Source organism: Zonotrichia albicollis, chromosome 11 (assembly GCF_047830755.1).
Source record: "Zonotrichia albicollis isolate bZonAlb1 chromosome 11, bZonAlb1.hap1, whole genome shotgun sequence".
Taxonomy (NCBI): Eukaryota; Metazoa; Chordata; class Aves; order Passeriformes; family Passerellidae; genus Zonotrichia; species Zonotrichia albicollis.
In genome coordinates this window covers 19760743-19786991 of record NC_133829.1, presented here as the reverse complement: position 1 = coordinate 19786991, position 26249 = coordinate 19760743, and the positions used below count along the sequence as shown (strand labels likewise).

At 40.5% G+C, this 26249-nt stretch overlaps 1 protein-coding gene across 2 annotated transcripts in view; it reads right to left on the bottom strand.

The window, feature by feature from the left end:
• Nucleotides 1–5641: 5641 nt before the first annotated feature.
• ICE2 (interactor of little elongation complex ELL subunit 2) overlaps nucleotides 5642–26249 on the bottom strand; it is a 22816-nt gene continuing 2208 nt past the window's right edge. The window contains exons 3-15 of one of the 2 annotated variants that reach the window (XM_005490278.4): nucleotides 24595–24862; nucleotides 23496–23615; nucleotides 22045–22179; nucleotides 21567–21683; nucleotides 20345–20504; nucleotides 18674–18858; nucleotides 17272–18211; nucleotides 15178–15356; nucleotides 13602–13731; nucleotides 8769–8853; nucleotides 8627–8677; nucleotides 7368–7623; nucleotides 5642–6302 (exon numbers count right to left, since the gene is read on the bottom strand). In XM_005490278.4, coding sequence (XP_005490335.3) covers nucleotides 6120–6302; nucleotides 7368–7623; nucleotides 8627–8677; nucleotides 8769–8853; nucleotides 13602–13731; nucleotides 15178–15356; nucleotides 17272–18211; nucleotides 18674–18858; nucleotides 20345–20504; nucleotides 21567–21683; nucleotides 22045–22179; nucleotides 23496–23615; nucleotides 24595–24862 — 2809 coding nt within the window. In that variant the 3' untranslated portion in view covers nucleotides 5642–6119. Of the gene's footprint in view, nucleotides 6303–7367; nucleotides 7624–8626; nucleotides 8678–8768; nucleotides 8854–12019; nucleotides 12456–13601; nucleotides 13732–15177; nucleotides 15357–17271; nucleotides 18212–18673; nucleotides 18859–20344; nucleotides 20505–21566; nucleotides 21684–22044; nucleotides 22180–23495; nucleotides 23616–24594; nucleotides 24863–26249 lie in introns of those variants that run through there. The other variant, XM_026795448.2, reaches the window with a different exon arrangement.

Sequence of the window (26249 nt, the reverse complement as noted above, 5' to 3'; positions counted from 1 at the left end):
TTCCCTGAAGAGGACAGGAAACAAGCTTATTTATTCATATACCCACCTGCAAATTTTCTGCTTGCTATTTAAACAACCAAAGAGGCTGGAGACAGATCTACTGACCCACAAGGTGCTGCTTCTCCAGGGACAGCAGCAGTGCCTGTACAAAATTCTCTCCAGATCTCTCAACCTCCATGTGCTGCTTCTGCACTAAACAAATCACTCTGATCATCTCACTGTGCATTCTGCTTGGGTTACTTGCAAACAAGCTGAAGAATTGCAACTGTGATGTGAGCACCTGTTAATTTACAAATGGCTACAAAAGCTGTTGAAAGCAGCACGTACAACTTTGCAGTAACTCCACCTCCTCTTCATTTCACTGCTTCTGCTATAAACACAGAATATCCAGAGAGCTGCACAAGGTCACTGTCCTCCTGTCAGTCAAGGGAACACAACTGCAGTTAACTGCAAGGTTCTGAAATAAATAGGTTTTGACTGCTGAGGTAGCTTTTAACTACAAGACCTGCTCAGCCATGGGCTTCTGACAGCTTTTTCCTTCCCTCTTTTTTTAAGCTCAAATTTAATCCAATCATTAAAATATTTGTTGAAGTGCTCTGTCTGCTTGGCAGCATAGCCCACACCACAGACAGAGTGATGGGTGACTTATTTAGCAGGAATTTTTTTTTGCATTCCTCCTGGGTTTTTTTTTATATTTTGAATTGTTTGTGCAAAGATTTGGTAGGTGGAGCTTTTCAATCAATTGCAGCAGACCTGGCACAGGGTGGCACTCATGCTGTTCACTCAAAAATGTTAAAAATCATGAACAAACAGGAGTTTTAAACCTTTTAAAGGTTGCATCATTACTCCATATTTTTTGTTTTCAGTGATGAAATTAAATTCTAAACAAGTATTCTCATTTTATAGATGCTTTAAAATAGTTTCTGAAAAATACAACAGAAGCATTGATCTCTGTGTGAATTTGACTACACTGCTCCTTAAGATGGGTATTTCTAAATTGATTCACAGGAAATCCCTACCTTGTTCTCTTTGTGTTGAAGTATATCAGAAGAACTGACATGGGAAGAAGCAAGAGAACTCAGTAAGGAAGGTTCTGCTGCACCATTCCTTCCAAACCATAGCAGAATGCACTGCAGCAGCAGCTGTGGCAGCAGCAAACCTTAAAGAGAGGAACAGACACAGCAAGACTTTCTGCTGGATCTGTTTGGGAAAACAGCTGAACTCTCACGTACACAGATGCACCCTCACATCAGGGAATTAATCTGGAAACATCAATTCCAGCTGAGAACATGTGCTGCCAGCACCTGAGTCTGTGCCTGGATGGACAGAATTGGACATTTTTTCCTTCATTTTTAAATCTGAAAAAGCACTAGAATGGTCAATACCTTTCTTTTTTTTCATAGTTGATCACCTAAAGGTACTTGCACATGAACCTACATATAAACTCTGAAAGTCTATATTTTGAGATCACAAGGAGTTTTTATAAGGAAATGCCCACACATTGTGACAGTTTGTACAGAGGGTGGGCATTTGACCCCTGTGCCCTCCCCAGGAACACCTTTAGTACCTGTGGGACAGATGGGAAAGAGTCTTTATGTGCCATTACTGCATCACCTTTGGTGCTGTTTTGTGGAGGAATTCATGAGCTCCTTTTCTACCTGAACGTACAAATCTCACTGTTCTCATGGTGCTCACACAGTGCAGTGCTAGCAAAGCACTGGCTGCATTTAGATAAACTTATCAGCATCCTTAGAGTATCACAGGCTCATGTTTGCTCTCTGAAGGCATTCATTTCTAAAAACCTGAAATTATGCAAGAATTCAGGACTGTGTGGTGAAGGCAGTGGTGGGGAATGCACAGGGAGTCTATAGGTGTCACTTCAAGGAAAATTCAAAAATACAATTTCAGTTAGATACCCTTGAGTATTGAAAGGCTTGAAACTCTCAGAAGTATTTCAAGGTTTATTAAAACCTACAACTATTTTAAAATCCTGTTCAAAGGTTCCTGATGATCCCTGCCATAGCAGATTTTACTCTTTTCTTCCTTCTCAAACTGCATTCACTTGGCAGCATGTGAGAAAGGAGAGGCTTTGGTATGTGCTTGTTGTTGAGGCACAGGCAGGTGAGGTGACATTCCTGGCCATGCTGCCACACAGCGGAGGGATCTCATGCACAGGTGAAAATCTGCTCAGCAGAAGTACCCTGAGCAGGCTGCAGTGAAACTGAGATGGATTCCTGCATGTTTGGAACAGCTGCCTCTGTGCACTGCAGTGACAGCACCCTTGGCAGGCAGAAGGAAGCAAAGAGGCCAATTGGATTTTACAGCTTTGGTCAACACTACCAGGGATCCTTCTCCTTCTGGCTCCCCTCAACAAGGGCATTGCCCATTTCAAAATAGAAAGGAATACTTGTCCTCTAGTAGGGCTATCAAAAATAGGAAATGCACACTTGTAAAGCATGGTGTGAACACTCAGAAGGATGTGGCTGCTGTATTTCATTTCAAGAATCAGAGATGTCACTGGGGTCTGTAATAGCCCCTCCCTTCCCCACACAGTTACTGCAATCTTATGGTTTTTTAATACTGATTTTAAAGTGACACTGTTATTCTAATATTTATTGAAATATTTTAATCACAAACAAGACTGTTTTCTCTACTACCTCTGCTGTTACACGTCAGACAAAGCTGCTGTGCTGTCTTGGGGAAGAATGGGGCTTTCAGGCCTTTTCTTTTCTTATTTTTCACTCACTGTTAAGCAGAAGTATCAATACTGACAAATGCCCTGAAGGCTGCACTAGGACTGCTACTATTTAATTACACTAAATTATTCTACAATTTAACAATTGGCAGTATGTTTTAGTTCCATAAAACCAACCAAAAAATCCCTCAGCAAGGTAAATGACAATGTGTCCTCACCCTACAGACACAGCCATGAGTGAGAGCAGGCTGAGATTACCTACAGACCTCCATAAGGCTCAGAATGGCCAAGCAGGGCACCATTCAAATGCTTTATGCTCAAACAGACTGTCCCCTGGCCATCAAAGGTATTTTCTGGCACTGAGAAGGAAATTTAATTTGAGATGTATAATACAGCCATGTATTTTTGAAAACATTTCAGTGCAATGATTTGGACATACAGGAACAGAATTTGAACTTGCAAATAAAGTTTAAGAATCTCTGTAGAAAAATACATTCTAAGAGCAATGAAAAAAAAGGTGAATATATTTTTAGTACAGAGGGATTTAACACACCAGCAATGACAGTGGTTCTGGGAAAGACTGTACCCACACTATAGGAAAGGACATTTTATTAAGAAAGAAAGAGTTTAGTTATGTAACTTCTCAGAGAAACACCTGAGAAAGTTACACATGCAGGGGGAGAGACTGAAAATGGTGCAACTTCTACCAGCAGAACTAGAAGCAAGCTTAATGCAGGTCAGCACTCTGAAAGACTACACCTGACCTGACTTTTATATTCCTTTGGAAACAGGCTCCTACTTAAAACACAGGGCAAACAAATCAGAAGCAAAAGAAATAGCTCTTCAAATGGCTCAATAACTGTTACTGAGCTCACAGCATGGAGGTGGGCAGAGTCCCTTGCTGCTGCCATCTCCCACCTTCCAGCACCAGAATGGATGACTGTCACTTGGTCCCAGCTCTCTGTGCTTCCAGCTGCCAGGCTACATTAGAAGAAAAGAAAAAAATGCAGCAAATCTTTCCTAATATATTTTACATAGACTGCTTCTATTGTATTCTAAAAGTGTCTGCAGTCAGACAGCAAAGGTGAAGAGATTTAGTCAGTCACATCTGAGAATGGAGGCAGTTTATCAGTGCACAGTGCAAATGACATCTAAAAACTCTCATTACTACAGAAATAAAGAAAAGTCAGATTCACAGCCAATAACCCACTCGCACAAAGAACTGATAAAGTTCCATGGTTTTGCAGGCCAATCACCTCAAATGCCAGGTCACTCATCTCCTCCAGTCCTCCAACACTAACCTCAAACTGTCTGAATGTGACACAAAGCCACCAATTTCATGTCCTGATGAACACCAGTGAATGGGGAGAACCAGACACCCACCAGAGGGAAAGCTCTGCTCAGAGACCTTCCTCCATTTCTGGTGTTTGCTGCTCAAGGCTGAAGCAGGAGAGCTGGTCGTGGGCAGAGCCCCTCAGGGGCTGGCACTACTCAGTGCTTCTGTGGCAAGCTGGGTAACGTGACCAAGTCAATTCTGCTGGAGTTTGCAGATGACACCAAAGAGGCAGAAGAGGGAGGCAGAGGGGACAGATGAGCCACTCTACAGAGACACCTGGACAGCCCTCATGACCAGGCCAACAAGAACTGCAGGAGCTCTGCAGAGATGAAACCCTGCACCCAAAATGCAACAAAGCCAAGCAGCAGCACAGGCTGCTCCACTGTGTCGCAGACATCTTTTCATAAAAATCCTTCCTTTAGGATTTTCCCTTCTGGGAAGCTGAGGCCCCAGAAAGAGAATGTAAACAATGGTTATCTGCTGCTGTGGAATGCAACAGGTGAATTTTTGATTGGCCCATCTTGGATGTGTACAATTAATGGCCAATCAAGGACCGAGCTCTCTCTGTGACAGTCGGAGAGCTCCTTTGTTATTCTTTCTTCTCTGTTCTTACCTTAGCCAGCCTCCTGAAACTCTCCTTCTATTCCTTTTAGTACAGTTATAATGCAGCATATATATCATAAAATAATAAATCAAGCCTCCTGATCATGGAATCAACATTCTCATCTCTCTGTCTCATCCTGAAAACCCTTGTGACCACGGTCACACCACTGCAGTTCTACAATTAGTACACTTTAATTAGTCATGTACCAGTGTAAGGTAAAAGGCACAGAGACAGATGAACAAACAGACCATACATTTCTTCCTCATGAAACTGCATTGGGAAAGCAAATTCCAAACAAGTCTGGCAAAAAGTTTTATATATAAACAAACTGAAAAGTTCCTTGAATCCCCCAGACAGAGTCAGTTATCTGGGAAAAATGACTCACAGCTAAAGTATTCCTATTATGAGGAGGCTCTAAAGGCATTTAGGATTTTGAATCAGAACTATTTGTAAATTACAAACACAAGTTCAGCTTATCAATACTGGAGATAAAACAAGCAGTGGTCCAAAAAAAGGAATAAACTGAATAACTGAATAAATACATCTAACAGTTGGAAAAAAGCCATCAGAAAATGCTTTGTATTTCACAAAGAAGTTTTTAATATATATTTATTATTGAAGCCTGATTTCAAAAAAATCCCTACCTTCAGGATTTTTCAGCAGCTATACTGCAGTAAAGCTTTTTGTTTATTTTTACCCTCATGACATTAAAACATGTCCTATCAAGTCCCAGTGAGCAGAAGAATGCTTGATCAGATGTGTATACTTGGTAACTTCCTCATTCCAAACAAAAGACTGGGAAGAACACCTTCAAGACCTTTGCTTTTTGTGACAGCAGTTTAAACATGCAAAAATGCAGCTCTCCTGTTATTATTTTACTTGTTTAGCTGCACTTTTAAGTTTTCCGATGCAAATTTATGGCCCTTACTACTTAAATACATCCAGCTTTTGTCCTTCATTTGTTACACCATTCTAAAAAGAAAATTGTATTTTTCAAAGTTGTTAAAAAAGCCAGTAGACACCATGTGTCAAAAAAGCTAAATAGTTAAATCCAAGTTGTTCCTCTTGTACACAAAGTAATGTATATCTTTAAAATCTGTACAAATGCACAAAGTAAAATATATCTTTAAAATCTGTAGTGAATCTGGAAGAACTGGGAAAGCTCTTTTTCTGGTTATGTGCTATTAGAGGTTGTTGTCAGCCACTGCTCCACTCAAGATGCAGCTTTTATAGAAAAGTCACCAGACCAACAGAAGATACTGTTCCCCATAACCAGCCTAGTGCCTGCAGCCACATCCTTTTTTACCTCTTTTTTATTTGAGATTTTCACTTGAAACATGTCCCCTGAGGTAGCAAAGGGTTACAGGTTTACAGAATGCTCCAGCCGTTGGAGCCATTTCCCCTGCCAGCTCGCTCTGGCTCCTCTGAAGCTGCAAGAAACCTCAGATTTTTTTGTGTCCTCTTGTTCTTCTCCAGGCTTATTCCTACTTCGGTTGCATTTTGTTGAATTGAGTTTTCCACTTGTTCTTCACTTTTGTTTGCTTGCAGAAATTCTGCCTCAGCTTCTTTGGAGCCACACCTTCATTTCTAGCAGGCTTGGCTGGCTTGCCTTTGGCTCCTGGCCTTCCCTCGTGGGCTGTGTCCAGCTGTGCTTTCACCCCTGCCATCTACACACACAAGGGGAGAGAATTGGAAAAAAAAACAACTCAGAAAACGAAATTGGAATGACCAGAATGAATCACCTTCAATCTGCACTGAGCACAAACACACACAACTACATTCAGACAACTGCCTTCTAATTCATGTGGTTTCCAACAGACCCACAGGCACATCTGCAGAGGCACAGCTGCTCACAGGCTGCAGTGAGCAGTGACCAGTCCTGCCTCTTGCCTGCATTTCCTTCTGGCAGAAAGCAAAGTGCACAAGCTAATTAGGAATGGATGCACAACAACTCTGCCCTCATATGAAGGGCAGTGGCTAAAACCAACTCACAATGCACAAAGCTGGGCACAGTTACCACATGGCTTCTACACAAATGTCTCTCTGCTGAAGAAAAATAATGCTTGAAAATTTTATTACTTTTAAAGGGTCAAACTATCTCAAAGATAACAGAGGGGAGAGCAGGATCGTTGGGAAATTTCTAAAGCATGACAGAAATCACTTATTCACCAACACAAATTACCAAGCTGGATGGATTCCCAAAAAATTTCTGACCTCCAAAGATGACAGATAAACTCCATCAGCTGTTGGAGACTTTTTCAGGGATGGCCTAGAAGGCAGCTGTGAGGGACAGGTTCTCACAGCCTGTTTCTGTGAACAGCAGAGGTTCTCAGGTTATTTTTAACTACAGGTAAAAGTGGCAAACATGAAGGCCTTGAGAGCCTTGCACACCAGAGTTCTCAGGCAGCTTTCCCATAACAAGTGGATGTTCTATCTTTGGCTGTTTTGGGAAAGCAAGAATAATTTTGAGAACCCAAATCTTGGTATTGGAAACATAAGGAGGGGTTGGTGTGTTATCTCTGACCTATTGTGAGCTCAGATTTTGCAATATGCATGAACTTGATTAACACTGTTATAAAAAGTGCCTGATTGATTAATAAATCGGAGTCGATGGCTGACCAATGCAAGGTGGGTCATTTCCCTCCAACTTCAATAATCAGCTGTACCCCAAGGGACTGAAATGGGTTATTCCTAAACTGCTGATGTGCTTTTCCACCAAGTGAGACACTGACCTTCTGTTTGCAGCCTTGCCAGGGTGCAGGTGGGAAGGTGCAGGGAACTCTGCCATGAAGGAGGTGGAAGGGCAAAGGGAGGCTGGGATCCAGGGGAACCCAGGGCACCGAGAGAGTGGCAGGGACAGCAGGCAGATCCCGGTGAGCTTTGTGCAGGTTGTAGGATGATCTCGTGCTCTTGTCAAGAGAACTCCTGTAAATTGCAACTGAGGAATCTCCTGCAGTGTGAGTCAATAAATAAGAGCCCTCCTCCAAACTAGAATGAGAGAAGTTCCAAATGAAAAATATTATTTAAATGTTTTTTGGAGCTTTTTTATTTGGTCTTAATGCAAAAGCAGAACATCTCGAGATGTTTAGTCCCTTTAGATGTTTTATAAAAAAGACTGTGCACAAGAAAGCATTAATTAAGCTGTATTGATAAATACCTACTAATTAATGTGTTTATAATGTATTCATCGTGTACTAATTTATCAACAATGTACAGACTGTCATCATATTCATCTAAACATGTAAGCATACACTGAAAACCATCCATGCTGGGCAAACTGCAATTCCTTAAGCAGCATCTCACAAAGAACAATGTGGACACAGACACACAGAACAGATGAGCTTTCAACACCCACAGGATTAAACAGGTTTAATCAGGAAGATGAGGTTCAACCAACTTCCCACACCAAAAATCTTCAGTCAAAAATCATGAACCTACAGAAATTATAAAGAGCAGGAAAAGCCCTCTAATTTGAATGAAAAGGCTTCACCAAAAATGTGAAGACACTTGCAGGCTGCAAGCCTTGAAGCAGCAATGGGAAGAAGCAAGAAAAAGGCTGCAATGTTGTACAGAGAAAAGCTGCTCTAAGTCAGGGTGAGCAGAAATGAACGCAGGGTTATTCCTACAGATCAAGCAGAAAGACAGACTGCCAAAACCCAACACCCAAACTCCATGTGTCAGCCCAACATTACACCTCACTCCTGGGAACTGTTTGCTCAGCTCCTAAGAGTCCACTTTGCTCTCTGGAAAAACTGGTTCACAAACCTCAAGTTCTTATTCTTTTGCATAATTTATGCAAACCTTGTAGCACCAAGCACATTTTACACACTACTGCATTATGCTATGATAGACCTAATAGAACCTGTAAAATATACATTTCTTTATGTATATGAAGAAATAAAAATGGGAGTAGACAAATATTCTACAGAAGAAACAGGATGAGCTGGGCAATGTGGCAAACAAATACAATGAACAAAAATTGAGAACTTACTTGGACACCTTCTTCAAAACATGATGAAGTATATTTAAGGAATTTGCAGGTCTGTGAAAGAAAAAAATTGCAAAAGTAGTAACTTGCAAGGCTTGTCAGGGTTTGAAATTCATTGCTTTAAAAAGTTAATAAAAACACTCACTTAATCAGTCCAAGTTTTTCTCTTAAAGCTGCTGAAGAAATCTTTTCCAGCATAATAAGCTTCGATGTAAAAGCATCAATATGTCCTGAAAAAAGGAATTCAATTAACACACTAAAAATAAAACCAAACAAATATAAGAGCATAATTTGCAGACCTTTTTAGAAGGATAAAAAAACTTTGCTCTTTTGGCATTGAACAGTGCAAAGTACTTATCAATGCTGCACCATAATAGAGAGTAAAATGTGCAGCTGCTTGAAGCACAGGCATCTGTACCCTGTCCTTCCAAACCAAGCCTGACCCCAGCAAACCTCCCATCCTGGCTGCTGGGTGGGACACAGCCCTGATCTCATCACTGCCTGGTGCTTCCTCAAGTTCATTTCATCCTTTGCTTCCTCCTGGACAGATCCCAAAAGCTGATCTTTAGCAACAGATTTACTTTTGCATTTAACATACTTGCTTTTCCATTCTGATCTATTGCATGACTGTCTAGGGATGCTTTGTCTCTTGATTTTTTCCCCCCCTTCCTTACCTGAGGAATTACAATTTACAAGTCAGGCCTTGATCATGGCAAGTTGTCTTTAACAACTCTGACGCAGTGAGAAGCAACAACTCAAAGCTCTCCTCATTACATTTTTAAAATAAAGGCTGCCAAGGACATTTTAGTCCACATTTCACTTGATGAGCAATAAGAATCACCAGCATAGCTTGGACATGGATTTATCTATTGTACTTTGCCTTCTGGTTCTTTCCATGCTGAGGTTTTCCCAGAAATCTATTCTATTTCAGCTCCCAGAAGGAGGATGAGGAAAAGGCAGCATAATAAAACACAGCCTACTCTGGAATTTACTGTCTTACTACAAATCTGCTCTCTTAGGAAGTGTAAATGCTTCAATTGCACAGATACAACTGCTAAATCAAAGCATTTCACATTCCAAGCTAGCCATCACTAAGTTTATGTGCTGTGTAAGAAGACTAAGCAATAACTCTCACTTCAACAAATTAAAAAAGATGCACCAGGACAACCCATTTCTTTTAAATGTTGTACATTTGTTACTTCTCTTGATATCAGTATTTTGTGCAAGACTAAGCAGCAAAATTTTGTATTTTACATTGCTGACCACAAAAAGAGGCTTGAAGTCATTATTAAAAATATAATTAAAAAAAAATGTGTTTGAGTTCTGTATTCCTCACCAGCCTCTCCTCAAATCAAATTTCTCTACTTCTAAACACACTCATAACATAACTGGGAAAAAATAGCAATTACAAAATATCTATGAACTACTTCCAACTAGTTTATATAACTATATCTTATATTGGAGAAGTGACTGATTGAAAATACTTGACATGTAGTAAGTTACCCAAGACTAAGTATTTTTTTTCCTACCCATTCTTCAAATAATGTTAATTTAAAGTCCAATATTATTCCATTCATGTGAAAGTAAACTGTTCTTGCAGAAAATTTTGCTTAGGCACTCAATGCAAATAAGTGAGTAATGCTCAGGGTAAAATGCTGCTATTAATCAGCAAAGCTTATCACAAGTTTATTTACTGCTCAGACAAGTACAAGTGCCTTATTTGGGAAGCCTGTCACAGAGATCACTGCCTTTGCAGATAGAGCATTTCCTATCTGAGCAGCAAGGGGCCTTGACAGCCAAGGCAGGTGCTCTGCCAGCAGGAGGAAGGCAGAGCTCTTTGTTTGCTGATGCTGTCTCTGCTTTTTGAGAACATCCTGAACAAACCACCTCAGCTTCATTTCCCCCTGCAGCTGCTGCTGGAGGCCACGGTCACACATCTGATTTCTGTCCCAACCCTGAGTCACAGCAGAGCTGAGATCCTCCCTCTGTCCCACACACCACTGCTGGACAGTTGTGGGGCACAGACCAAGGTCCAAAGAACTTTTCCTCCATACTTACTTGGCAATACAAGAGATGGTTGAGACAGAAAATTAAGCTTTTCCAAGAGCCAAAAACGCCTATGCAGTTTAGCACTGAAGTCTGCTACACACTTAAAATGTAAAAGTTAAAGGCTTAACTAACTGTCTGATCAAGAATGCAAGTTGTAGTAAGATAATAGTTTTCAAACCATGTTGCTCCACACTTCCACACTCATACTGTGAGGCAAATTCAAAAAGAGCAGTAACTTTGTCTTTACAAAATGTTCAATTTAAAAAATCTTTTATTATAGAACACAGCTTTTCACTTAAAATATTGAAATTACAGCATGATTGCAGAAGCTGTCTGCCTTTCTCCTTACACTGAGCAGATCACTGCAGCAGTCTCACTATCAGGTGTCAGATTAGTGACAGAGAAAGAGAGATTCAGCCCATTTTAAATTGTCCATACCACCAGGGTATCATCACCCTCAGAACTGTCCCTGCAGTTTCAGGACAAAGCTCTTTGCTGCAGAGAGCCCTCTGAGTAAATCTGAGTGCAACACTGCATTTTCCACAGCTCCCTTAAGAACACAATCTGAAAGGCAGAATTTCACAACTACCTTGCAAAATACCAAGGGCAGAAAACTTCCCATGTAGAATATGATAACAGCTGCCTATTAAAAACTGTGGGAGATGCTCTTTCCTAGAATGGATATTTACTGGTATTTTTTTAACCTATTCTGTAAGAAACTACATGGCAGTACCAAGAATCTGCCCCCCAGGCCAGGAGCACCCATTTACTGTGCAGGACAGAGACAGCCCAGAGAGCCCTCAGAGCCCACAGCAGAACTCCTGTGTGCCCCAGGCCCGGCTTCTGCAGTGCAGCTGCAGGAACTGACAAACCAACACGAATGGAACATCCCTGGGATTGAGAAGTGTCCGGTTTATCTCGGCTGTTTGAGGGGCCTGGAAAGGCCCGGGGTGGCCTTGGGCAGCCCGCGTATCGAAGGACGAGAAGAGGCTTCAGTTCTTCTTTCGGTTTTTATGTTTATTAATTGTTTATCTAAAAGATGTTCTTTCAGCCACCAGAGATCTGCTCAGCAGTCAGCCATGGGCACACTGTCTGCCCTCCCGGGCAGCCACCTATCTTTATACCCTTTGTTACGTATACAATATTTATCATTTTTCCCCAATACCATCTATTCTTATAACTCGGTGTACTCTCAGTAATAACCAATCCAAAGGTGCCACCGTGGCTAAAGAAGATGGAGGAGAAGAGGAAGAAGAAGAAGGACAGGACACACTCCAATTCCTCCATCTTACTCCTCTAAACCCCCCTGTACATAAATCCTAAACCCTGTGTCTCACCCTCTAATTAGCTAATCTTTTCGCCATTCACCCCGGTCAGGCCCTCTTATCTTCATAAAGGTGTCGTCTCCTGTGTAGGGTCAAAGTCCTGCCACCAGACACTTCTGGCAACATTCCAGGACTCCCGGGCCCCCCAAGGGTGGTCTCGGGGGCCCGGCATCCCAGGACTCAAATCCTGAGATCCCACAGAGAAGCACTGCTGACTTTATCCCAAGCATGGCAACAGAGATGTGCTGGAGGCCAGCCCAGGGCACTGCCAGCTCCACAGCCAGCAGGGAGCTCCAGGAGTCACAGGAAAGCAGAGCTGGAAGGGGAGGGCTCTGTGGCTCTTCATCTGCAACAGCACCTGCACACCCATCCTGCTGCCTCCTGCACTCCCAAGAAGCTCCATAAAAAGAGGTGGTGGCTGGATGAGCTGTCTGCAAAGTCCTGTGCAAGCCAATTTCCTGTATTGGGAGATCAGACAGACACTCACTCCTTTACAAACACCAGCCCTCCCTCCACAGGTCACCGTTTCCTCACACTGCTTGCCACTCCAGAAATGTTCATAAAAACTTGGATAACACTTCCTGCAGGAAGCCCAAGGGCAGTGCAGCTCAGTGTGCTGGACACACCCCCAGGAAATATCAGCATGCCCTCAGACAGTGCTCTGCTTGCTGGAGACAAGCAAGGCCTCTACTGTACATTAGCATACAGTTACAGAGAACCCTGTACATAATTAGTAATGATTTCTTTTTAATGGAATGGAAAAACCACACCAAATACTGCTTTTAAAGTTTAAAATTAGCAATATAATTTCCATTGAATAAAGAGAGCAGACCAGGATACAATTGGCAAATGCAATAGATTTCACTTAGTCCCAATAATTCTATGGGAGCTTGCCTAGAAACTGGGAAACAGAGAAGTTAGCATTTCTAAAATAGCATTCTGATGTGAGCCAACAATAGCAAAAGTGTAATGCAGTGCACAAGTGGAAAGGTTAGGCAACCACAGGCCACAAGTGCTGCCATAACAACCCAAACCCAGATTTGTTTCTACAAAAACAGCAAAGCAATCCCACTGCACAACATCCCCTCCCTGCACAAACAGGACTGCCCTCACTCAGCAGCATGTGCCAAGCACATTCTAACTATCAACTGACCACTTCTTGCAAATTTTCCTTTTAAAAATCGTATTAATTACAAGACAATTGGTGTCAGAAAGCTCTCCATGTATTAAAATGGTTGTTAAAATAATCTGGTTACATTCCTTATAGCTATCATTTTAATTTCTCATAATATACACAACATATATCTCAACAGATAAAACTTCCCAGACTTTTTAAAATGTCATTGTACAAACACTAAAGCAGCATTTTCTACAGGACATTGATACTATTTATCTAAAATCAAAGCTGCAATTTCCTCATCCAGCACCCAACAGAAATTTTAGACAAAAAACTGTCTGAAGATAGATGTAAAAAGCAAAACTAAAAAGTCAAAATAAGAAAGGATATATGGAATACACCTTTAATAAATATTTATCTCTCCTGTTATTCTACAAATACTCACACATGCATGTGGCTTCAGCAAAAACTCAAGACAGGAACTTACCAACATAAAACAAGCATTTAGAATGCAGCATGCTCTGTGTCCACAGCTGGCACACTTCACTTTCTGTAAGAGCTTCCACACCATAGTAGGCTTGGTACTCCAGTTTTGGCAACAGGAATATGGGAGTTGGCTGCAAAAGAAAAGATAAGGGAAAAATTAGCACTCACTGTCCAAAATATTCCACAATTTAGTACATTTTGCAGTTTATAATAATCACAGTCCTCTACCATAGCTGAAGTAACAAAGCCATTTCAGAGATTTTGTTTGAAGGTTCACAATTTGTGAAATCCACAGTACAAACTTGGGAGTACAGAGACTTTATACAGGGAAAGGTAAAATTGACAGGGGAGAAAAAAAGAAAAACAAGGTCTGGGCAAATAATAAACAAGGAATAATAAAATTCTGACACTTAGTAATTGTTCCATGTGACTAAATTAATTTCAAGTTCACACTTCTATGCTCTACTGCCCTCTGCAGCAATTTAAGAAAAAACACACAACATTTCTAATTAGTCCATTATTAGCAGAATTCTGCTATTTCTCACTCCTGTCAGAATCTCACTTGAAATTAGAACCTAATGCTTGGAGTCTCATTTGAAATCAGATGCAACCCTAACTAGTGAGTTAACCCTAAGGAGCACTGCCACTCCTCACTGACAACCCCCAGCCTAAATATAAGCAGAAATTTGAAAAAAATAAACAAAACCAAGTGACTGGTTTCTGGAAAATGAAGCAGTTGTTCCCAGGCATTTATAAGCAGTGGATCAATAGCACAAAGATGGGATTTCTTCAAAGCAAGATGCTAAGCACAGACTCTTGGCAAGTAATCAGTGTTACAATGATGATTTCCAGTTCAACATAGCACAAACAGCTCACAAAACACCTGCCTGCTCTAATTCTGGGATTCTCAGGAGGGACATACACAACAGATTTTCTGAATGATTCACAGGACTCTTAAAAAAATTACAAATTACTGGGAAATATAGAATACAGTTTCCTCCTCTTTGCTGCAAGGAGTATTTTGATTACAGCTGCCTTCAAACCATTTAATTCCATGACAAGCTATTTGCTAAGAAATGCCACAGTATTTTCAAGCAGAACAAACAGAATTTCTTTTTGGGTTCTCTGTTGTTCATTGTATCTCCTATTTCCCTGCTTAACTAGGCACTATAGCAAGGCTGAGTCCTGCTTGAAAGAATTGATGGTCATGAACATTCTCAAAGCCTTGGGCCAAACCCTAATTACTCCATTCACTTTGAAGAATAGTTCACAATTACTTTTTTTTTTTACATAAGTATCATTACCCAGGCATATTACTGTAGTAAAAAATGGAGAATCACCTCCTTATCTTCTAATCAAGGAGCTTTAAAGAAATCACAGGTTATTCTTCCCCATCCTGCTCTAACAAATATTTACTTACAGAGGACACACTGCAGAGTCCCAGCTGTCTCAGGGAAAGCATAAATGCTGTCAAGGACTGGGAATCCCAGAAATGCCAACATTTCAGAGTTGAGCACAACTGTTTAAAAAAAAAAACAACAAACAAACAAAAAACCAGCTGAAAACGAACCCCTTACCTTTTGGGCTTTTTTCTTTTTCTGGTATTGTGTCAGGGAGCTGACTTTGTGCACACTGCAGCGCACGAGCAGCAGCAGATCATCCAAACTGAACAGCTTGTACACAACATTGCCCTCCTCAGGGGCCTCATACTCTGAGGGGTCTTCCTCAAGCAGCTGGAGTGCACTGGGCAGCTTTGCTGGAGAAAATGAATAAAGCAGAAAATGTCAAGCTTGGACATTTTTACAATGAGGCTGATTAACTTTGTTCCCTTGCAGTAGTTTTTTGTTCAGTCTTTTTTTTTTTTTACTCTAGGATCTGTTTTGTTTCCTATGATTAAGGGGTGAAAATTACTTTGTTAGGCACAAAAAATTCTTATATTAAAAAAATGAAAATAATTACATTTGGGAAACATTTTCTCTTAAAGAATTTACTTCTAAATAGTCCCACATCATTCAATTTCTCACACAAAGAGAACTCCAAATGTGAGACTCCTTTCTGGTACAGAATAGTTCAAAAGCTGCTTTTTAAGCCACACTTGCTCAGCTCAAAGGAGAGATAAAATTTATCTGCAATGAGTGGCTCCTGAGAGCTGCCATCCATTCACCAGGCACTGAAGTAACTCAGCTCTCAGGTCTGGGGGGCAGCACAAGTCTCCCACCACAAGGAGTTCAGTCTGGACACCAGAACATCCAAAAGCTGCTACAGCATCTCCCAGTGCAGCTCTGAGAACCTTAACAAACATCCCTTCAACCTTTAGAAGCACTTCAACAAAATGTTTCAAATAAACACAGAAACTCCAAATGCATCAATTCTCTCTTTTTGTCCTGCAGATATGTGGAAATGTGTCTCCAAACTATGCCTACAAACAGGGATTGCTGTAGTGCTAGAACAAACACATTTTTAACATTACGAGTTTATGTGCATGCACACTGTGGGAGATATTACCCAAGGAACTGGAAGTAATTTTCTGTTAGTAAAATCTATAACTCAATTCTGGCTTTGTGCAAAACAGACATGCAAAGAGGTTTCTCAGCTTGTTACAGAACTTTCCAATTGTAGAATCAGGCTTTCTAGTCCTACACAGTCACTTTTCAGCACGTTGGCAATATTGGTTTAACAATCTTTATTTTAAAAAAATTATTTTAAAATCTGAATTCTATGCTCCATCTTTTTAACAGAGAGAAATAAAACATTGTGCCTCAGCCTTTCAAACTGAGGGAGGAGACATGGTCCTAGTGATAATTCAGTTAATGCAATAGGAAGTGATAAAAGTTTCAACTAGAACAGAATTAATTGTGTTAACCTACAGATTAAGTAATTAATTCCTACATGATCACATGCACACCTCCTCAGAAATACCAAACATTTTCCCACAGATAAGCATGGATTTGTTGGAATTAAATATCTGAGGAGAGCATCTGTCCTGACACCACCTGTCTGCTTTCCTGCAGTTACCCAGCACAGTGAAGTGTTTCTAACTTCAGCTGCTCAGAGTTCAGATGCAACTCGAGCATGTGAGGAAAACCTCCAGTGCCATGGTCCCCAGGATCTCCACAACTTGTAATTCTGGCTAAGGGCCAGGGGCAGCAGGGATTCCATACCCAGCTAATGGCCTGAAAACTTGGGAGGTGGATTGTAGTGAATCCTCATTTGCCTTCTGGGACAGAGTGCTGGGAGTTCAGCAACAGCGACTGAACCAGGAAGCTTAAAACTTAACACATACCAATTTAATTTCCCCCTCTTTTTAATTGCATAATTTGATTATTTTTATTCTACAAAAATTTAAATAATTCTACCTTTCATTGACAAGAAACTCCTTTTGCAGACTAGGCTACTCAAATATTTGAATTTCTATGCAAAAAGAACTCATTCCACTACCAAATGATTTCTCTTCTTAAAAACCTTGTGCATAACTTATTTCTCTACAGTAAAACAGTATTTCACATTCACCTCTGTGGACAAACAGCTCCCAGTGCTCCCTTCTGTGTGCAAGACAGTAATTCCCACACAGAAAAGGCACTGTTAACTTGAGGCACATCTCTAAATAGATGTGAGATGCTCTACTGACACACTGGGGTCAATTCTCCTCCTTGCACAATGAGCACACTTACTCTTTGGCACTCCCTCAAAAAGCCACGTCCAGGTATTCCTAGAGGAGCTGGCGGCACTGGAGGCTGGGGCTGGCACAGCCTCTGAGCTGGAGGTCACCAGTGCCCTTGGAGACTGAGGCAGCTGGGCTGGCACAGCATCACAGCTATCCCAGCTCACCACTGGCTCAGGAGCTTTTGGGGAAGGGGACTTGAGGAGTTCAGTTTGCATTTTCAAAATTTGCCCGACAGGATCCAATTCTCTGGCTAACTTCCTTGGAGGTTTCCTGGAGGCTCTTTTGCCCCGATGTGTGGTATGGGAGCAGTCAGTGCTGCCTGCTGCAGGGCTCTGGGCAGGGCAAGGAGAGCTGGCAGTCTCTGCTGAGGCAGAGGAAGCAGCTGGTGGCACAGCTGGGGTGTCACACTCTGCATCAATCACCAAGCGCTCCTCATCCGTGTCACTGCTGCAGAAAGAAGTGCAAGGCTCTCTCTTCTGAGCACCACCAGGCTCTTGCTCACAACTCACTGCAACAGGCAGAGGATTTAATTTTGTTTCATTGTCCAATACCTCCTTGGCCATGAGATGCTGTGCTTTGCCCAGCCCTACCTCCACTGACTGAGAGCTTTTCCAAGGAGAATGTCCTTGAGGGCTGCAGCCTGCAATGCCATCCACCGGTGGAAGCTGCACGCTGGCACGTGCTGAAGGCTCTTGCTCACAAAGGGGGGTTTTCTCCTCTTCACCTCCTCTGCTTATGGCTGATGAATTCTTCCCCCCCACTTTTAGGCCATGAGACAGAGTTTTAGCAGTGTTACTAGCTGTAGGACAAGCAGTTTCCATTTTACAAGTCCTTGAGAGCTTGGTTGTTGCTCCAAAAGTTTCAAGCTCTGTAAGATCATCATCGAAGTCCATCCCTGAGTCATCTGGAGGAGGAACTGTCCTGCACTGGTAGGTGTCAGGACACACCTTACCACAGGGATGAGAAAGTCATCAAATTAAAACATGCCAAAACAATTAAACCATGAAATGAGACATTGCTGAAATGAAAACATAAAAAAAATATGTTCTACCATCCATATTTCACTGTTAGGAAAGAAGATCAACAATTGAAAAACAATTGTTCTTGTTTACCACTGGATATCTTGGGTCCTATTTAAGGGACCCAAGTTTAAAGGCCTTTCTAAAGAGTAAAAGTTCACAAAACTTCTTCCACTGAAGCAAACTGATCAAAAGACATTTTAATGAAGTAAATATTAAGGCTGAGATGCCCATGTAGGAGCACTTAAAAGAACTACACAGGGTCTAACTCAACAACAGAAAAACCACCAACAGAAAACCTTAATTTCCCTTTATCACAGGAAAAGCAACTCAGGAACTCTAACAGGGTTTTGGTTTTGCTTATTTTTAAGAATATGTGAATCTACATACATCCCACTGAAGCAGGCTGTCCTCAGCTGGTTTGTCCATTGACACATCAGAAATTGGAACATAAGATGTTTTAGTTGCTAGGAAATCCATTGGAATTTCATGGAACATTTGATTCCTCTCTCGTACTGTCATTTCTTTTCTCAGCAGAGGTGGATCAACATAAACCACTTTAGCTGGTTTGCTACCTTCCCCAGAATGAAAAGAGTACATATTAAATGAAAGGAAGAAAGACTGTGCTATAATTTAAATAATAAATCTTTCAACTTCCAATTACAGTCAAATCCACTGCACATAACACCAGAAGAAATGAAAAATGATCCTTTCATTCGTTAACAACAGAAGATAAAAGTATGTCCAGATATGGTGTGAATTATTGTGATCCTGCAGCAGCAATACTCACCACATTAACAGCTGAACATATTTCAAATGCAGTTCTAAGTAGAGAATTTGCAAAATAAGAACTGAGGATTCATCATTTCCTATACAGCATCATCTCATCAAATGTATTCTGTTTTCCAAAAAGATCTTTTCTTCTTCCTTGTTTGAAAGTCAATTCTTCTTTTAAGTCTCACTGCCAGTGATAGCTGCAGTTTATTTCTCTCTAATCAGTAAACTCTGTTCAGGCTCTGCTGCCCCACTCCTTTGTTTGACCTAAACACACTTTTACATCTGAGTCCCCCAGAAATGACAGCAATGCCCTGCCCATCCCAGCAGAGAAAGCCAAGGCACAGGGTGAACACAGTGACCAGAGTGTCTCTGGTTTATGAACAAAAGGAAATTAAAGCAAGGGGTCGGTTACAGGGAAAAGGGGAAAAGGAAGGCAAAGGGAAACCCTTCAAGAACCTCTATGTATTTCTATCACCACCTGAATGACCTTCAGGTGGTAATTCTGGGTCCAAAAATTAGGTTTTAAAACTGTAATGCTGCTACAAAAGGAGTCAGGCTTTATCTTTCCCGATAAAGCCATTTAATTTACATGGGAAAATGAAAATTTGTAAATGTTGCAGGTATTTGATAGCTTATTTACTGTCTGCAAGTCTGCTATAGAAACTAGTGCTAGAAGCACAGAAGCACATTCCAACACAACAAACATTATAGATACTTGAATAAACCATACTGTGTTAAAAAAAAAAGTGTAAGGGAGGAAATTTATATTCAGATTACTGAAGTAATCTTGACAAGTAAAGCAAAGCAGTCGGGTGAGTTCATCAGCTTATTAAAACATTTTCTGCTGCAATTGAAAAAATTATCTTCATGGACATTCATTCCTTATTTACTGTTCTGTGATGTAATTACATCCTTTTAATTCCAGAAAAGGTTTGCTCTTTACTTTTTCATGAAATTTCAGAATTTCTCTGGTTTTTTATTTTACTGAAATCAGTTCACTTGATAATTTTAACAGATTCATGCAGTTGTTTTATTTCCAAGAGCAACAGCTTAGAGTTTTGAAAAGTAAAACTGGTTCTAATGTTTTTTTTTTTTTTTTGCTTTTTCCCCCAGGTGGACAAGAGCTGAATGCCCAAATTCAACATTTACCAACTGCAGAGGTTGTTCCTATTCCCAGCAGCAAGATGGAAAAGGTACAGCAAACACCATCCAGTGACCATGGATCAGCTTTCCAGCTTCTTTGGACAACCCCCCCACAGTTTTAATACCAAAAACATCCCATACCTGCAACAGTGATCATTTTAACACAAACTGGAATTTCCCACTGCTCCTTGTAGTTCAGTCCATGGTTATTCAGTAGAGTAAATAATGATTGATTACTTAAAACAACTTGGGGACAATATTTCAAAGCAAGTTTTTCTGCATTTGAATCTGAACTAATATCCTAAAGAGAGAAAGAAGTTATTTCTTCCAAAGTTCTTCTTTTAAGAAATACACATAAATTTAAATTTACAAGAAAAACTCCAAACTCAACAAAAAATGGATACATACAACCCCTACCCCCCAAAAAAGTCCAAAGACTACCACAGTGCCAGGCTTCAAAGGAAATGAAAGAAAAAACAATTTCCCTGAAGGTTTTTAGCTCAATCTAATGCATTCACTTTGCAGCATAAGAAAATACATCTTTTTAACTTGTATTTTCAGTTAATTTCAATACATTTGAATTACTAGGTTGCACAGGAATTTAGATAATCATGAAATACAGGAACATGCTGAAGTAAAAAAAATCCCCCAAACCAGATTAACTCCCAAATATACACTACAGAGCTTTTTATGAGTTAACCAACAGCACAATAAAGACATTAATACTGAAGAATGGTTAAAACTGCACAGTTGTTTCAATACCAGTTAGATATAAAGAACCTTAAAACAAATATAAACTCTTCAAGAACACAAATTCAGAACTGAAATAATAAAACTGTTAAATTTTACAGGTGCATATTTCCATGAAGGAAGGAGGCTGGGCATGCTCATGAGGCAGAAGAACACAACCAAGGACTGGGAAGATAAAGGGAGCCCAGGAGCACTGAGGACATGAGAGAAGCAAGAAAAACCCAGCCATGGTCTTGTGTTCTTTTTGCTGCCACCTCAGCCACCATCCCAAGGGCTCTGTTGAACAGCCTGGAGGTTTATACCATTCTCCTGCATCACCTCTGCTCCTTCTTTCAGCAAGTGCCTCTGAAATCACAGTGCTGCTGGTGAAAGCTTGGTTTTTAATATGTGAAGAAACTCCTTAAAATAGCTGAGGAAAAGTCATGTGGAATAAACAGTCAAACCCCTCAGCTCTACAGCATGAAAACTCCCTGATTTTCCCAGTAGAACACAAACAGAAACATCAGCTATTTAATGGTCCAATGCAGTCTAAAAACTGTTCAACACATAAAAAGATCAGATTGCACTTGTGTACAAAAGATGCCTTAAAAATAACAACAAAAGGGTTACTTACATGATGCATCACATGAGCCTTTTTTTCTGGGGTTATCATAGATGTAACAGTGCCATAGTCTGTGGGCAGCTGAACAGGCATGGAAGGGAAATCTGTTTTAGCACGTCTTGCTGTACCCTGGGGAAATCAAGCAGCATCACAAAACAGCTTTCACAGCAATCATGCTCACCCAACACTGCATTTCTGATGAAGAAAAATATTAGAAATTTACACAGGTCCAGTATAAAATTACATAAGAGAAAACACACTATTAATGTAATCTTTTTATGGCAAGCATCCGGTGAAAAGGCTTAACAGACTTACTACCAAAATAATTTTATTGAAGTTTTAATGAATGATTTAAATTATAAAGTATAACCCCTAACTCAAAGACTGGTAATAGTTGCAAAAACCCCTAATCCTTGCTTAACACAACTGTGATGTAACTGTACTTACTGAAAACGCCCCACAAACCCAATCTGAGTACAGAAGGCATTACCACTGCAAGAAGATTTTTTTCCAGCCTAAGGGTCAGCTGTGTGTGAAACTTTCCTCCCATGAGACTCGTGATCTCCTGCAGGGTGTAAACCTCTGGATACTTCTGCACATGCCCAATGCATGCACGCAGCAATTCCTAACACAAAAAAGAATAATCATGTATGCATTTGTGTCTTTCATAAGAATGGGGGATTTTGGGAGGATTTTTTAATTTTGAAAAGTGTTTTCTATAATTTCAAGGTGCATTTAAAAACTTACAGGTACCAATTCAGATCTATGATACTCTCACAATCACTGCTACAAGAACTGCAATGTATTCCAGATTCTCCTCAGCCCTTCATAAGCAAGGCTGACAATGTAAGCACACAACTCAGGCCAATAATTAAAACCATGCAGTTTAGTACAGTCTGAAATGTGCTAAATAGGTAATTTTCTTTTTAGTTATTTATCTTGGTTTTTAGAGGAAGGAATATTTTCTTGTGTTACCACCCAGCTTACACTAAGCCTAGGCAAAAGTCACAAAGGTAAAGGCACAGGATGATTCCATTTGTGTTGAAACTCACTGTCCTGACAACTCTACATAATTTTTACAAAATCTGAATTAGGTATTTAGGATATTTAGATTTTATTTGGCAACTAGAAAGAGTGCTTTCTGCAAGTTGGTTAAAACAAAACATAGGCCTCTATTTCATTTTTAAGTCAGGGTACCAACAATAAACACGACTTGAAGTCTGGAGACACATTTTGTGACCAGATGACAAGATACAAAATTGCAAAGCCAATCCAAATATTCAGGGTGCAAAGAAAAAGAAAGCAAGATCTTTGTCTTCACGTGAGCCCAAACTCTGTGTTAAGCCAGTAATGGGAAGGTTTAATGAACTTTTTTCAAAAACGTGCTAAAAACCCAAGACATGAAGTTGCATTCATGTTTGATCTTAGAATCATCAAAGTGGATATTTAACACAGCATGAACTAGCACAGGGTGATGATTAAAGCCTCAGTAACTTCCAATTACAGTCACTTTATAAGATGCTCCTAAGCTTTGCTGTGCAGGTAAGCTTCACATTCTGCCCAGCAGTGTGTATCTACCTATATCTATATTTATATCTATATTTATATCTATATTTATATCTATATTTATATCTGTATCTAGGAGCCACTTCTTAATGGAAATGCACACTTAGAATGCAGCTTCTCTTTTCCTGAACAGAAAGAAGCAATTGATTTATCTGATGAATAAATATGTTTGCAGTGATTCCTTGTAGGACCTCTTTTGGTTCCAATGAAGCCCAGCCCCCTGTGCAGAGGGGCAATGGCCACTTCCCCATCTCACCCCAACAGAAAGCAGCAGGGCAGGCAGCCCCACCACCATGGGCACTGCTGCCTGTCCTCATCATGGTGCCAAGATGGTTTTTAAGAAGGGCTGGAATGAAGCATGGCATTGGTAATTACCTCAGTGTAACGTAGGGCATCCTCAGAGATGGCATCATAATCCTGGGCACAGCTCTTTGCAGCGTTTTGAGCAAATTTCATAAATTCTGCAATTTCATTACTTACTACTTCTTTCATTTGCTGGGGGAAGGAAAAAACTATTTTTAAGACAAAACACAATCCTCTATACTAGACATGTAAGCAACAAAATTTCCAGAGAGACAGTACAGGTAATGATGTGAGGGAAGGAAAAATTCCACTTGCTACTCAATTTGACAAGTGTTCAGTTTCACTTCAGTAAAAAAACTTTTTGCAAGGCCTGTTTCCTTTAAAAAAATCCCAAACCAGCAACACACCATCCCCAACAAACAGCAAGTTTCCTTTGATACAGAGGTAGAAATAGAGAGGTTATAAGACATGGTTGTTGAAGTTTACACCACAAAGTCACAAAGAGTTCTGATTTCATGAGAAATTGTAAGTCACAACAACACAGCAGGTACTGATGTGCCTGGAAACAATATTCCCATTGTTACAGCATTAAACAAGGAAGCATGGGAAAGCAAATGCAATGGTTTAAAACAATTTGCTGATTAATTACACTTTACAGGACTCAACTCAAATGATGCTCCCAGGCAACACAAAGGGGGCAGAGCTCAGCAGCAGGGGGACACAGAGGGCAGGGAAGCACACAGAGCCCTCCCTGGCCACGAGCACAGCAAAGGGTACCCACAGCCTCCCACTGCCTAAGGCTGCTACAGTCACCATGAAATGCTGAAATCACAGCAAGGACAACTTTAAACTTCCTCCTCAGCAAAAAAAAGGGGTTTTTTGGGAACTGGGGGATGTTTGGTCAGTTGTCTAAGATCTACACTTATCCTCACTTAAAAAAAACCCCAACGAAACAAAAGAGCCCCAAAACCCCAATTTCAATGAAATTACCAAATACATTTGCAATATCTATTATAAACCCTATCCTAAGTACTTCAAACCTTTATTACTTTTCATAAAACCATGAATTTGACAAATTGAACTCAAAACAAGTTTTCCCCCTCTCTTATATTCTTTGTAAGAAAAAAAAATTGTAGGACTCCCCTTGTGATGTCATATGTTCATATCTTACCATATATGTGAAAAATTCCCTTTGACTTGCTTCATTAACTTGGAAATGGTTTCTTTTGTCTGAGAACTTAGTCATCAGGTACAAGTATGTCTTCTGCTCCTTTTCAGTCAAACAAGAGGTGAATGGATAGGGGAGTCTGGGCTCTGGGAGAGGATGCTCATCAGCTGGGCCTTCAGCCTCCCCCTCAGGTGACTCTGCAGCCTGCAGGCCACCAGCCTGCCTCTTTTCTGAAGAGTTTGCCAAAGCCTCTGCATTTTTCTTTGCCTTTCTGAAAGAAAAGTAATAAATAAACCAATTTGCAGCTTTCACACACATACTAATATCAGTCAGAAACAACACAGGCACTGTGCAAGCCTGAGCTGCTGTGACAGACCCTGCCATTCCAATTCCTACCTGTGCCAGGGGACTGTTCTCACTCTAAAACTGCACCTGCACAATCAGGCTCACCCTCAGTGCCAGCAGCAGCTCTGCAACTGGTTTAAAAACAAATAAACAAAAAAAAAGTGGGGGTTTCTGTTATCATCTCATTGCAGGGGTTCCATGCTGTTGTCTCCTTATCACAAAAGTTCCAAACCTTCTGGGTGTTTCTCGTGGGCAGCTCCTCAGAGCCCTGACTCTTTCCCCTTCACAAAGGAGCCAGCTGACTCCAGTTCCCTTTCCACTCTTTTATAGCATCTTCTTCTCATTGGTTCAGCTGTGGCCTCTTAAAGGCAGGCCTGATTATTATTATCAATTAATCTTTGATCACTGGCCCAGCTGCAACTCCTTAGGGGTAAGATTATTTCTACACTACCTTTATTTTCTTATATTCTATCCCCCTACAATTTTCTTAAAAAAAAGAAAAAAAGCAAAATGGTGTTAACCAGCTAAATATGAAACACAGTATTTGTTCTGGAAACACACACTATTAATGAAAGGATAAAGAATCTCCACATTTCATCACTCACTGGTGGCCACTGTTCAGAAACTGAATTAAAGGTCAGACTGTCAGTTCTGACAGCAAAGGAGAAAGATTTAACTAGAAGAAGCCTTTCCTTCATTGCAGAAGAAGGAAATCAAAATTACTTCATTGTAACAACAGAAAATCCAGATTTCAATGAAGAAATTCTTACAGAGTACACAAATCAAGCATTTAATTTTCTACTCTAAACAATGCTGGAATCAGTCACCAAAAATTAAAATAGGGTAGGGCAAGGGGCATGGCTGTTTTAACAACAATAAAGAAGTAACATAAAGCTTGTTCTTAAAGCAGCTCCAGTAAACAAAGGCCAACCAGCTAGCCCTGAGCTATTTAAAATAATTGTACTTGAGAGGAAAATATTTCAGGCTAAGAAAATGAACATTAACTGCTGATCTTGGAAAAAGCATATTTTTAAGATACCATTTCAGCAGTAGAAAACATCTCCAGTGTCATTCAAACCCAGCAGTATCACATCCACAGCTCTTAATAACACTTCACAGCTGTCTCCCTAAATACCAGAATGTGTCCATCCTTGTGGCACAAACTGGCAAATTTAATTAAGCTGGAGCAGCAACAAGATGCTGACTCAGATATGCCAGTGTAAGAACATCAAGAAATTCTAGCAGTTAAATTGGCTATATTCAGCACCCAATGAAATGGCAGCACATCAAGATCATTTCCCTATGCACTGCTG